General features: G+C 43.2%; 1 protein-coding gene across 6 annotated transcripts in view; it reads right to left on the bottom strand.

Moving 5' to 3' along the window:
* Positions 1 to 14,629, bottom strand: part of ankrd28b (ankyrin repeat domain 28b) — a 289,025-nt gene that overhangs the window by 134,945 nt on the left and 139,451 nt on the right. For all 6 annotated transcript variants that reach the window (XM_085988033.1, XM_085988036.1, XM_085988035.1 and 3 more), the window contains 3 exons: positions 5,911 to 6,111; positions 4,819 to 4,906; positions 1,167 to 1,309 (listed from right to left, as the gene is read on the bottom strand). In XM_085988033.1, coding sequence (XP_085844159.1) covers positions 1,167 to 1,309; positions 4,819 to 4,906; positions 5,911 to 6,111 — 432 coding nt within the window. The remainder of the gene's footprint in view (positions 1 to 1,166; positions 1,310 to 4,818; positions 4,907 to 5,910; positions 6,112 to 14,629) is intronic.

The following is a 14,629-nucleotide window of genomic DNA, read 5'->3' as shown; positions in this document are numbered from 1 at the left end:
AGCCGGGATGTTGCTGGGGCCCATAGCCTTTGCTGTATCTAGTGCACTCAGCCGTTTCTTGATATCACGTGGAGTGAATCGAATTGGCTGAAGACTAGCTTCTGTGATGGTGGGGACCTCAGGAGAAGGCAGAGATGGATCATCCACTCGGCACTTCTGGCTAAAAATGGTTGTGAGCTATTCAGCCTTGTCTTTTGCACTTGCGTGCTGGGCTCCACCATCATTGAGGATGGGGATATTCATGGAGCCTCCTCCTTCCGTTAGTTGTTTAATTGTCCATCACCATTCATGACTGGATGTGGCAGGACTGCAGAGCTTTGATCTGATCCGTAAACAGGACAAAGTGAGTTTCTACTATAATAGAAAGAGAAAATACTATAAACACTCAGCAGGTCAGGCCTGATCTGCTGCTCATTACTAACATTTTCTGTTATTATTCCGATTTCAGCATCCACAGTATTTAGATTTTGACTTTCTACTATGTTAGGGTTTGCACACCTTTTTGATGTGCTTGAGTTATCAAGTGTTAGGTCATTTCTCACATGTAACAATTAGATGAGGGAGGGCTATGGAAAGTTAACTAATGTTTTTACACAAATACACTGTACAATGAGAGGAAACCATAAATGTAGCTGATATTTTCTCGAGTGTTGAAAATTATTTTGATAAAAGTTCGGAGGTCTATGTTTCAAGTTTCACTATCAAAATTAATATATGAAAGAGAGAGAGTAAATTTGGTTTAAAAAATCCAAATGATACAATGAACAAACCTAATGAAGTTGTCAGCAAGTAACAAATTAGTGTTCAAGTACAGAATGTTAATGTTTGGTGCTCCACAGTGATTGTTTCTAATATTTCCATTATCAAAAGGCAGGTGAAAAGAAAATTATCAGTCTGGTGAAAATACTTCCACTAAAAAAGGAATCCATGGGGTACTGAGGGGATACCACTTCTTATAAATACGTAAACAAAGTTCATGGATAAAATCCAGCGTCTCATGAGGAAGAGACTTCAGAAGTTTGGTTAAAAGATAGGTGATGCATTAAGTTAATGTTAATAGCAGAACAAATTCTTATCCATAAATGAGCTACACAGAGAAAAATAAAACTACAGCTGGATCATTTTCACAAACATTCAACTAAATAAATTGGAGTTCTTCAACTTACATCAACTCCAAGGTCTAGCAAGTACTTGACTACACTCAGCATTCCACTGGAAGCTGCAGCATGAAGCGGCGTATAAGCTTTCTTATCCTTGCATGTCACTTCAGCTCCATGTGCTACCAACAGCTTGATCACCTCAATGTGGCCTACAAAAAGCAGCAGGGTAAGAATGACATCCAGGCACTGACTTATTACATTGTCAACAATACCACAACTATTACAGTATTGCTATTTGGCATTAGCAAATCTATTAAAATCACTGAGTGAATCTTAACTATTTTAGAATGAAATTTCACAAGACCTAGGTCATATTAATTCAATATGAGAACACATTATCAAAGGTCCACATTTATCTGCAGTACCAGCAATGCTTGTAGGTGTTTTCAATGTTAATTGTAACATTAGCTACTAAAACAATAGTTGATGAGAGTTAATTCGAAAAAAAAGGTTGAGTCGACATTTTGTTACAGGCTCTGGCCATTGAGTGTCACTGTGGAGCAACCTAATTCTTCTTAGGCAGTCCCTCGGAACCGAGGATGACTTGCTTCCACATTAAAAATGAGTTCGCAGGTGACTGATGAGTCCAATGCGGGACCTACAGTCTCTGTCACAGGTGGGGCAGACGGTGGTTGAAGGGGTGGGTGGGTGGGGTGCTTGGGTTGACGTGCGCTCCTTGCGCTTGGCTTCCGCTTGCTCCTGGCGAAGAGACTCGAGGTGTTCGGCGCCTTCCCGGATGCTTCTCCTCCACTTTGTGCGGTCTTGGGCCAGGGAGGGCCAGGGATTCCCAGGTGTCGGTGGGGATGTTACACTTTTTCAAGGAGGCTTTGAGGGTGTCCTTGAAGCATTTCCTCTGCCCACCTGGGGCTCTCTTGCCGCGCCGGAGCTCCGAGTAGAGCGCTTGTTTTGGGAGTCTCGTATCGGGCATGCGGACAACGTGGCCCGTCCATCAGAGCTGATCGAGCGTGGTCAAAGCTTTGATGCTGGGGATGTTGGCCTGAACAAGAACACTGACGTTGGTGTGCCTATCCTGCCAATGGATTTGCAGGATCTTGTGGAGGCAGTGTTGGTGGTACCTCTCCAGTGCTTTGAGGTGCCTGCTGTACATGGTCCATGTCTCTGAGGCAGACAGCAGGGCGGGTATCACTGCTGCTCTGTAAACCATGAGCTTAGTACCAAAAAAAGGTTGCGTCGACATTTTGTTACAGGCTCTGGCCATTGAGTGTCACTGTGGAGCAACCTAATTCTAAATCCCTTGGGCTAGAAATTCACTTTGGCCCCGCCAGCTGGCTAGCGCCCAAAAGTTAGCGCTGCGCGCGGAGCCAGTTGCGCCCGTCAGAAATTCAGTTTTTGCGCCCCAAGTCGGAACCGGGCGCTATTCCAGGGTGTGCCCGCCCCCGCTTGGGGCGCTGAAACTGAATTTCAGCGCTGTAGGTGCCGCAGCGTCACCCGCTGCGGAGCGGCAGGCTGCAGTACTGCAGGCCTCCTCCTTCTCTTAAGGGGGAGGTGCCTGCAACTCGGAGATCGCCGCTCGCTAGTGCCGGCAAATGAGCCCGGCACCACGGAGAAGTGCCGGGCTCCCGGAAAGCAGCCGGCAATGCCGCGGGGGGGGGGGGGCGGGTGGAAGAGGCCGGGGAAGGAGGTGCGGGCAGGCGGCCGCCGAAAAAGCGGCCGGCCGCACCTCCACCTTAACTAGCGCCACTAAGGCTGCAGCACGGCCCGGTCTTCACATCGTTGTTTGCGGCCGCTGCGGAAGAGGCGGCCACAACTAAATATGGGGGTCGGGCCGGTAGCGGGGCGGAACCGGGGCACTGCGCACACCGATGACGTCATCGGTGCCGGCGCAGCGCTACCGGCTACCGCCGCCATTACCACAGCGCTGAATATCAGCGCAAACTCCTCTACTGGCACAGAAGCCCTCTTTGGGCGGTAACTGGGTGCAAAGCCCACTGAATTTCTGGCCCCTTATGTTAGTCAGCAGCCATATTGTTATAGAATAAGTAAAGGAAATACCTAACTAGATTTAGATACGTGTAGAATTTCTTATACAATTTACTGGTCCATTTTAGCCCTCCCAGACCACTTTTCACCTCACTGGCTCACTCTTCTTCACAGCCAACTTCCTCCAACAACTAACCTGCGCCGCACCCACCCCTGCTTACACTCCTGGTCCTCAGTGTGTACCCCGCGCTGTCACACCGCCCCTTCAAACCCACCTGCTCACCTGAACGCCCACCTTCCAGTACGCTGTAGCCAACTTGACAGACAGCTTGATTGGTTTCCCTCTCACCCCATGGAAACTGAAGCACCCGCTCATACTCCAGCTGGGCAAATTGGCCACCTTTTCAAACACATCATTCCTCGGTTTGCCTATATCCCCTCCTAAACTAAACATTGCAGCTCTGCAACTACCCTTACTACACACCACTGTGACTTCACCACCCCACAATGAATGGAGTGCAAGGGATGAGATGGGGAGAAGGAAAAAGGAAAAATCGGGAGAGGTGGAGGAACGTGTGGAAAAGAGTACAGGGAGAGGAGTAAGGGGACAGAGGAAGAGGAAGGAGAATGGAATTGGGCAGGGAACAAAGGATGGGAAATAACAGAAAAAGCTGGAAAAACTCAGCAGGCCAGGCAACATCCGTGGAGAGAGAAACAGAGTTGACGTTTCGGGTCAAAACCCTTCTTCAGAACAAAGGATGGGAAGCTACCTTATTGGGAGAAGGGGTTGTGCTCCTCAGGGGTGGAATTCCCTCATTGTGGGTCGAGTGGGTGCACCATTTAACATCAGACACAGGTTTCCTTCCAATGGGAATGTGGTGCTGGGCAGAGGAACTGCTTGCTCAATTATTTTGGGGCCGATGACATTATTCTGTTAAATTGGAGAAAGGGGGAATGGGAGGGAGGGTGAAAGAATAAGGGGAAGCGAGAGAGCGGTGTCCCAGTTCCGAGCTGAGGGTGAACTGTAGAACTTTTAAATAACACTTCACTATCTCAGAGATCTGCTTCACTTGAGCAATGGCTCACTTTCAAGGATTTAAATGTAGATCTTCACTTCTGACTTCCATTCTAATTTGGCTAAGGGACCTTGAGTTATTATTTTTGTTGATTTTGTGACAACTTAATTGAAGAGAGGGTTTGAAGGCTCGTCAAATGATGGAGCAAAATTTTTATAATTTCAAACTACTTCGGACTGACTGGCGAGGTGGGGGGGGGGGAATGTCTCACATTACACTCAAAAGCACATAGACACAATACCATCGTAATGTTATGACTAATCACCATTTTTATTATTATAGATGTGCAAATAAAATGACAACTCAACATATAACTGGGACTACCCAAATTACATTTTATTTGGAGCATTATCTGAAAAGAGTCAACTTGACTGGCAGTTCAGTTGGCATCCCCCTCAGCTCCATGGAAACTGAAGCCCCCACTCAACCCAGCTAGGCCCACCTTTCAAACATGTCAGTCCTCTGTTTGCCCGACGGCAACATTTCAAACCCCTCCCCCACCCCCTCAAATTAAACATTGCGGATCTGCAATTTCCTACAAGAAACAATCTACTGTCAGACTTAAAAACAAAGCAATAATGAGTGAGTACTTGTCAAAGCTTAATGAGCAGAACATAAAAACCATTAATGCGATAACATACCCATGTAGGCAGCCCAGTGAATAGCACGTCGGTCTTTCTTATCAAAGGCGTTGATGTTGGCACCTCTGGATAGAAGCAAGCTAACCATCTAGAAAGCAATTGTTTTTATTAAATTCAATTTAGTTTCTTGCATAGTTTGTCATTCTTTTTCAAGCTTATTTTAGTGAAAATAATTTGAAAACGTCTGCTCTGTAGATAAGGATGCTACAATATATATCGCTTGATCCTTTCAACAGAATTGCAACATTTCATAGTTAGGAAAAGGGACTAAAGTGTTGCACCAAGCACTTAAAAGCATATTGGGCCTGAAACACTAAATACAATCCGCTATGTGAAGTTAGGAAATCAGTACTGAAATTCCTTCACTGCTATGGCACAGTGTTCAGGAGAACTGCACAATTCATCTTAGACTGTAATTTTAGTTCCGAGGAGAAATTACAGTTCCAAAATGGTATTAAAATAAGTGGGGGGGGTGGAGAAAGGAGAGAAACTCTTAAGGTAGCTGGTACAAACAATCATGGCTCATGAAGCGAATACCATGGCATTTTTTAAGGAACATAGCGTCACGATGAAAATGTTGATTTGCGAGTTGTAGACGCAAAACGTGGGCGCACAAAAGAGAAAAGCCATTCTATGATTTTTCTTTTAAATCAAAATGTGTTATATTTTGAGTGTGGCCTTGTAGAATTTCCTAAATTGCTACGAGCTTCATGTTTAAAACATTCTACCTGGCAGGGCCAGTGCATAGAGGTGAGATTTCACATGTATTTCTTTTACTCCTCTCTTGCCTCAGCATCTTGAACATTTCACACTTTCAATAGTGGCTATTATTTGAGTATGCTATTAGCTCAGAAATTTACTTAACAAGGTCATATTCTAAATCATCTTTAGACAATTATGCATTTTGAATCAGATATTTATAAACCACATACTAAATACAGGTCTGAGAGAATTTTTTAAAAGTATCAAGTTTCCCATATAAACTTTACATTCCCGACAATTCATACAAAGGAGTTACATTTAATTAAGAAAAAGACAACTAATCCAGATTATACAACTTTAATCCCCTTTAAAATAGTTTTAATAGAATACCTCTACGTGCCCACTGAAGGCAGCATGGTGTAAAGCAGTTCTCCCTGCTCGGTCAGAGACATTTACATTACTTAAAAGAGGAACCAGAGCTTCGGCACACTTCACAGCCTTGTTTGCAGCAGCAATGTGTAATGGAGTTTGCCAGTTTTTGTCACGAGCATTCACATCAGCCGAATGCTTCAAAAGCACCTGAACTGCATCCTAAATTGAAATAAACAGTTAATTAGAAGAATATAGTGCATAATATGAAAGTAAAGTCAGCCACTGGAATATACAACTGACCATCTGGACTGAATTTTAAGAACACATTTCAACTCTCACAGGGTTACTCTACTCAATTCTCACAAAGTATCCAACATCTGCAGGAACAGACCTCCTAGCTGACTTAACTAGCCTGGAATCAAACTTTTCAAATTAGTATTCCAACTGGATCAGACAGCAAGGAAGGAAACTGATTTCCCAAAAGTTGCACTGAGTCATTGCAATAAAGGGAAAAGAAAAGTAGCCCACAAATAGTAGCTGACAGCTGATTCATTTAAACACAAACATTTAATACTTAGTGAAACACAGTAGCACTTTACACCAAGATATTAATGAAGTTCAGAATTTAGTTCTTGGAGAATATGTAGCTTGATGCATCCCTGCAATTGTACGAACATACGAATTAGGAGCAGGAGTAGGCCACTCGGCCCTTCGAGCCTGCTCTGCCATTCAATAAGATCATGGCTGATCCGATTACTCCACATTCCCGCCTACCCCCAATAACCTTTCACCCCCTTGCTTACCAAGAATCTATCTACCTCGGCCTTAAAAATATTCAAAGGCTCTGCTTCCACCGCCCTCTGAGGAAGAGAGTTCCAAAGACTGATGACCCTCTGAGAAAAAAATTCTCCTCATCTCTGTCTTAAATGGGTTACCCCTTATTTTTAAACAGTGACCACTAGTTCTAGATTCTCCCACAAGAGGAAACATCCTCTCCACATCCACCCTGTCCAGACCCCTCAGGATCTTCTATGTTTCAATCAAGTCACCTCTTACTCTTCTAAACTCCAGCAGGTACAAGCCTAGCCTGTCCAACCTTCCCTCATAAGACAACCCGCCCATTCCAGGTATTGGCCTAGTAAACCTTCTCTGAACTGCTTCCAACGCATTTACATCCTTCCTTAAATAAGGAGACCAATACTGTACACAGTACTCCAGATGTGATCTCACCAATGCCCTGTATAACTGAGGCATAACCTCCCTATTTTTGTATTCAATTCCCCGCGCAATAAACAACAACATTCTATTAGCTTTCCTAATTACTTGCTGTACCTGCATACTAACCTTTGGTGATTCATGCACTAGGACACCCAGATCCCTCTGCAATCTCTCACCATTTAGATAATATGCTTCTTTTTTATTCTTCCTGCCAAAATGGACAACTTCACATTTTCCCACATTATACTCCATTTGCCAGTTCTTTGCCCACTCACTTAACCTATTTATATCCCTTTGTAGACTCATGTCCTCTTCACAATTTACTTTCCTACCTATCTTTGTGTCATCAGCAAATTTAGCAACCATACCTTCGGTCCCTTTACCCAAGTCATTTATATAAATTGTAAAAAGTTGAGGCCCCAGCACTGATCCCTGTGGCACACCACTCGTTACATCTTGGCAATCAGAAAATGACCCATTTATGCTTACTCTTTCCTGTTAGCTAGCCAATCTTCTATCCATGCCAATATGTTACCCCCTACACCATGAGCTTTTATTTCCCGCAATAACCTTTGATGTGGCACCTTATCAAATGCCATCTGGAAATCTAAGTATAGTACATCCACCGGTTCCCCTTTATCCACAGCACGTTACTTCCTCAAAGAACACCAATAAATTGGTTAAACATGATTTCCCCTGCACAAAACCATGCTGACTCTGCCTGATTACTTTGAACTTTTCTAAATGCCCTGCTATAACGTCTTTAATAATAGTTTCTAACATCTTCCCTATGACAGATGTTAAGCTAACTGGCCTGTAGTTTCCTGCTTTCGGTCTCCCTCCCTTTTTGAATAAAGGAGTTACAGTCACTATTTTCCCATCTAATGGAACCTTCCCCTAATCTAGGGAATTTTGGAAAATTAAAACCAACGCATCAACTGTCTCACTCGCCACTTCTTTAAGACCCCAGGATGAAGTCCATCAGGACCCGGGGACTTGTCAGCCCGCAGATCCTACAATTTGCTCAGGACCACTTCCCTGGTGATTATCATTTTCTTGAGTGCCTCCTCCCTTCCATTTCCTGATTTACAGCTATTTCTGGGATGTTACTTGTATCCTCTAGTGAAGACCGATGCCAAATACCTGTTCAATTCAACTGCCATCTACTTATTTTTCATTAATTCCCGAGACTCACTTTTTATAGGACCAACGCTCACTTTGTTAACTTTCCTTTTTAAATATCTATAGAAACTCTTACTATCTGATTTTATATTTCTAGCTAGCTTTCTCTCGTACTCTAATTCTTCTCTCCTTATTAATCTTTTAGTCATTCTTTGCTGTTTTTCATATTCTGTCCAATCTTCTGACCTGCCACCCATCTTTGCACAATTATATGTTTTTTCCTTAAGTTTAATACTATCTTTAACTTTTTTAGTTAACCACTTTTTCTTTCTTGTTGGAATGTATATATTCTGTGTATTTTGAAATATCCCCTTAAATGTCTGCCACTGCAACTCTATTGACCTATCCCTTAACCTAATTTGCCAGTTCACTTTAGCTAGCTCTGCTTTCATGCCCTCATAATTGCCCTTATTTAAGTTTAAAATACTAGTCTTGGACCCACTCTTCTCTCCCTCAAACTGAATGTAAAATTCAATCATATAATGATCACTGCTACCTAGGGGCGTCTTCACTATGAGGTCATTAATTAATCCTATCTCGTTGCACAATACCAGGTCTGGTATAGCCTGCTCTCTGGTTGGCTCCAGAACGTGCTGTTGTAAGAAACTATCCCGAAAACATTCCATGAACTCCTTATCTATGCTACCTTTGCCCATCTGATTTTTCCAGTCTATATGCAGATTAAAATCCCCCATGATTATTGCCGTACCCTTCTGACAAGCTCCCATTATTTCTTCCTTTATACTCCATCCTACCATGTGGTTACTGTTAGGAGGCCTGTACACCACTCCCACAAGTGACTTCTTGCCTTTATCATTTCTCATCTCTACCCAAACTGCTTCCATATCCTGGTTTCCTGAACTTAGGTGATCCCTCTCTATTGTGCTAATACCATAATTAATTAACAGCCACCCCTCCAGCTTCTCCCACGTTCCTGTCCATCCTAAATGTCATGTACCCTTCAATATTCAGGTCCCAATCTATGTCATCCTGCAGCCATGTTTCTGTAATGGCCATCAGATCATATTTATTTATTTCTATTGTAGGAGAACATTGGAAATTTCCACAGGTTTTTTATAAAATGCAAAAGAAAAGCCACAACATACTGTGAACTGAAACAAATGAATTGTTTAACAGAATATTAAAAAAGTTAAATACAGGTAGCATAACCAATCTTTTCTTACAAAGGTGAAAATTTGAAAGATGAATAAAACAGACATAGTCAGATCACCTGAAATAAATTGAAATGACTCATTTGAAATATTAGCAGATATTTCACATCAAAAAGGGTCATAGAAACATAGAAGATAGGAGCAGGAATAGGCCATTCGGCCCCTCGAGCCTGCTCCGCCATTCAATGAGATCACGGCTAATCATCCAATTTCAGTACCCTGTCCCTGCCTTCTCCCCATATCCCTTGATCCCTTTAGCCTTAAGAAATATATCCAACTCCTTCTTGAATATATTTAATGAATTGGCCTCCACTGCCTTCTGTGGTAGAGAATTCCACAGGTTCACCACTCTCGGTGAAGAAATTCCTCCTCATCTGTCCTAAATGGCTTACCCCTTATCCTTACACTGTGACCCCTGGTTCTGGACTCCCCAGCCATCGGGAACATCCTTCCTGTAGCTAGTCTGTCCAGTCCTGTTAAAATTTTATAAGTTTCAATGAGATCCCCTCTCATTCTTCTAAACTCCAGCGAGTATCAGCCCAATTGACCCAATCTCTCCTCATACGTCATTCCTGCCATCCCAGGTTATCAGTCTGGTGAATCTTCGCTGCACTCCCTCCATGGCCAGAACATCCTTCCTCAGATAAGGCGACCAAAACTGCACACAATACTCAAGGTGTGGTCTCACCAAGGCTCTGTACAACTGCAGCAAGGCATCCTTGTTCTTGTACTTGAACCCTCTCGCTACGAAGGCCAACATACCATTTGCCTTCTTAACCGCCTGCTGCACCTGCATGCTTACCTTCAGCGACTGGTGCACAAGGACACCCAGGTCTCGTTGCACTTCCCCTTCTCCCAATCTATTGCTGTTCCGATAATAATCTGCCTTCCTGTTTTTGCCACCAAAGTGGATAACCTCACATTTATCCACATTATACAGCATCTGCCATGCTTCTGCCCAATCACCCAACATGTCCAAATCATACTGGAGTTTCTCGGCATCCTCCTCACAGCATACACGCCCACCCAGCTTTGTGTCGTCTGCAAACTTGGAGATATTACATCTAGTTACCTCGTCTAGATCATTTATATATAGTGAATAGCTGGGGTCCTAGGACCGATTCCTGCGGTACCCCACCAGTCACTGCCTGCCACTTGGAAAAAGAGCCGTTTATTCCAACTTTTTGCTTCCTGTCTGCCAACCAGTTCTTTATCCAAGTCAGTACCTTGCCCCCAATCCAATGTGCCTTAACTTTACACGCTAATCTCTTATGCGGGACCTTATCGAAAGCCTTCTGAAAGTCCAAATACACCACATCCACTGGTTTTCCCTTATCTATTCTACCAGTTACATCCTCAAAAAATTCCAGTAGATTAGTCAAGCATGATTTACCTTTTGTAAATCCATGTTGACTTTGTCCGATCCTATCACTGTTTTCCAAGTGCTCTGCTATTACATCTTTTATAATGGACTCTAGCATTTTCCCCACTGCCGATGTCAGGCTTACTGGTCTATAATTCCCCGTTTTCTCTCTACCACCTTTTTTGAATAGTGGGGTAACATTAGCTACCCTCCAATCCATGGGAACTGTTCCAGAGTCTATCGAATTTTGGAAGATGACCAGCAATGCATCTACTATTTCTAGGGCCACTTCCTTAAGTCAAATATTTTTTTTTAAACAAAAATACTGGTTTCTTTTAGTTTTCTTGCATCAGAAAGTTGAGGTTCAGATTCTACATGCTAAATGATATTTTTTTTCAATACTTGATTTAAACCCACAGCAAAACTATTGAAGTTTGAAACAAAACAAAATAGGAACAGAATAATTATTTCAAGATGAGATGGCACCAAACCAGCACCAGCTAACAAAGAAAAACTCATGGAATTAATTTAGTTAAGCTAAGTGAACCGAAAAGTTATTTCCCCCCCAACTATATACATAATATGTAGACACTTGAAAATTTAAAAAAGATATAAAATGGAAAATGCTAAAAGAGAAGTTAAATTATCCAGTCAAAGCCTGATCAGAACTTGCAGCATTTGTGAGATTTCTTTTTATTTACAATTTGAATGATCATAGCATCAACAGCACTGGAGAAGTCTATTTGACCAAACTTGAACTGGAGTGGTCTCATCCCAAATAACAACAGAAAATGCTGGAAAAACTCAGCAGGTCAGGCAACATCCGTGGAGAGAAATTTGAGTTGACGTTTCGGGTCGAACCCTTCTTCAAAACTGGAAAGAAAATCTGCGATCTGACAAAAGAAGTAAAAGAAACAAAAGCAGAGAAAGAGACAATAAAAGGTGTTCAAAGCTAGACGAGATGGTAATAGGCTGAGATTAGGTGTGAAGTGTACTGGCAGGGCAAGAGATAGCTGCCAGGTGTGAGAAACAAAAGGAAAGGGGGGGGGGGGGGGGAAAAGAGTGGAAAAATTACAAGAAAAATGTAATAGGGGCCGAGGTTATGATCTGAAATTGTTGAACTCGATATTGAGTCCGGAAGGCTGCAGAGTGCCTAATCAGGAGGTGAGGTGCTGTTCCTCGAGTTTCCCACTTCCCTGTATCTTTTTACATTCCTTTCACTGAAGCCTCAATAGCCACTTCGAGCAAAGCATTCCATGTTGAAATAAACCATGTGTGCACAAAACATTCTTCTAACTTCTCTTTTGTTTTTCTGGTAGAAAATGTTCCAGAATTGTATCAACAGTGGTTGCATTTGACAAAATGATTAATTTTGATTTTATGCCTTGTTACTACCTATTTGTTAACCAGGGAAACAATCTTTCAATTTTTCCTCTTCAAAATTTTTATAATTTTTCAAGTATCTATTCAATTCATTGCTGAAGCACAACTATTTCAGGATTTAATTCCACAGATTTTAATCTGCTGTAGAAGTCAACAAGTCATAAGGAGGAATTTATCATCCAGATTTTTTATTGTACTCCAGGTCACTATCTTGGACCTTAAAGTTGTGCAAAATTCCTAATGCTAAGTGTGTACAGGAAACTTTGGTTTATCCGGAGGTTAACTGTCCGGAATGCTCGATCCACCGGCAAAAATCAGGAGCCGTTTAGTTAGGTTTTTTTTCTTTTTGTTGCTTTTTTTCCCACCAGTCAGGCTCTGCAAGGTCTCGCTGAAGCTGTTGCTAAGCTACAGAGACGCTTGCAAGGTACGGCCGACTGTTTAGAAGCTGTTGCTAAGCAACAGGGTTTGTTGCCAGAGCTGCTCCGTATGTTTCAACATTAGCGCTGGTTTGTCCGGCAGTTTTGATGGGACGGCAACAGCTCGGTCCCGTCGGTGCCGGATATCACAAAGTTTCCTGTATCTAGTGAAAAATCTGTTGACTGATTGTCTTCTGAACATAAATTTTCAGCTTCGCATTTAAAATTCTCATTCTCTGCCACCCACCCAAGTACCATAAAAATGTTATCACCGAGATATCTTCACTGCTTTCCTCCCTCAGCCTCAGCACTGAGCGACTTCTCATCCTCGGTGATTTCAACCTCCATCTCAATTCATCACGCACTCTCGCCTCAGTGTTCACTAGCCCCCTATCCTCCTTAATCTCTCCCTCCATGTAAACTCCCCAACCCATATTCACGGCCACCCCCTTGATCTTGCCATCTCTTCTGGCCTCGCTACTCCCATCGTGTGAATCGCAGATACGGTCATCTCTGACCGCTTCCTTGTATCGCTCTACACCCACATTCCCTTCCCCCCGCCAACCCTACTTCCTTGTGTGTCCATCCCTGGAAAAAACTCTCTTCCCAACTCACTTACAAAATCTTAACTGTCCAGCCTTTGGTGCTCTATTCACCACAACATTTCTGCAGCTACCAATCTGCTCAACCACACCCTCACCACCACCGTTGATGCCCTAGTTACCCTCTCTCACCCTAGCCGTTCCCTCTGGTACGGCCCTCATCTCCGCTCCCTCAAGTCCAAGGGTTGCAGACTTGAACGGATATGGCAGACAACTGCTTTAGCCATTCACCGCCAAATCTGGCTGGACCACATAAAGCATTATCGGGTCCAGCTCTCATCTGCCAAAACTGCTCACTATTCCAGGATCATTCTGGAATGCAAAAATAACCCCCGGCTTCTTTTCTCTACTGCTAACCATCTTCTTAAACCCCTCTCCCCTGTCTCCTCCAACAATAAGTGCGAGGAGCTCATGGACTTCTTTGTCTCCAAGATTGAGACCATCCTAATCAGCTGCCTCTGCCACGTCCCTTCCTTCCCCATACTCACCAAGCCAAACTTCCGCTCAGGTTCCCACCTGCCCTAACCCTGAACTCGCATCTTTCTCCAGTTTCTCTCCAATCTCCCCTCATGACCTCTCCGCACTCAGCCTGTCCATGAGACCCACTTCCTGTTCCCTTGACCCTATTCCCACTAAACTGCTGGCCAGCCAACTTCCTTTTCTGGCTCCCATGTTAGCTGATGTGGTTAACGGTTCTCTCTCCTCGGGTACTGTCCCCCTCTCCCCCAAATCTGCAGTTAGCGCCCCTCTCCTCAAAAAAACAACCCTTGACCCCTTCATCCTCACAAACTACCACCACATCTAGAGTTCAGCAAAAAAGGACCAAGAGATTGATTAAGAGGGGAAAAATAAGAGTATGAGTAAACTTGCAAGGAGCATAAAAGCGGATTGTAAAAGCTTTTACAAGTATGTAAAAAGAAAATGATTAGTGAAGACAAATGTAGGTCCCTTACAGTCAGAAATGGGAGAATTTATAATGGGGAACAAGGAAATGGCAGAGCAATTAAACAAATACTTCAGTTCTGTCTTCACAGAAGAGGACACAAATAACTTCCCAGAAATGCTAGGGAACCAAGGGTCTAGTGAGAAGGAGGAATTAAAGGAAATTTGTATTAGTAATAAAATAGTGCTGAAGAAATTAATGGGACTGAAAGCCAATAAATCCCCAGGGCCTGATAATCTGCATCCCAGAGTACTAAAAGAAGTAGCCATGGAAATAGTGGATGCATTGGTTGTCATCTTCCAAAATTCTATAGATTATGGAACAGTTCCTGCAGGTTGGAGGGTGGCAAATGTAACCCCGCTATTTAAAAAAGGAGGGAGAGAGAAAACAGGCCGGTTAGCTTATCACTAGTAGGGAAAATGCTAGAGTCTGCTATAAAGGATGTGATAACAAGACAC

This window comes from Somniosus microcephalus, chromosome 5 (assembly GCF_052327205.1).
Source record: "Somniosus microcephalus isolate GS21.2 chromosome 5, FLI_Smic_1.0, whole genome shotgun sequence".
In the NCBI taxonomy this organism is placed as follows: domain Eukaryota; kingdom Metazoa; phylum Chordata; class Chondrichthyes; order Squaliformes; family Somniosidae; genus Somniosus; species Somniosus microcephalus.
Note: the sequence above shows the minus strand (reverse complement) of the source record. Positions and strands in the feature narration are given on the sequence as shown.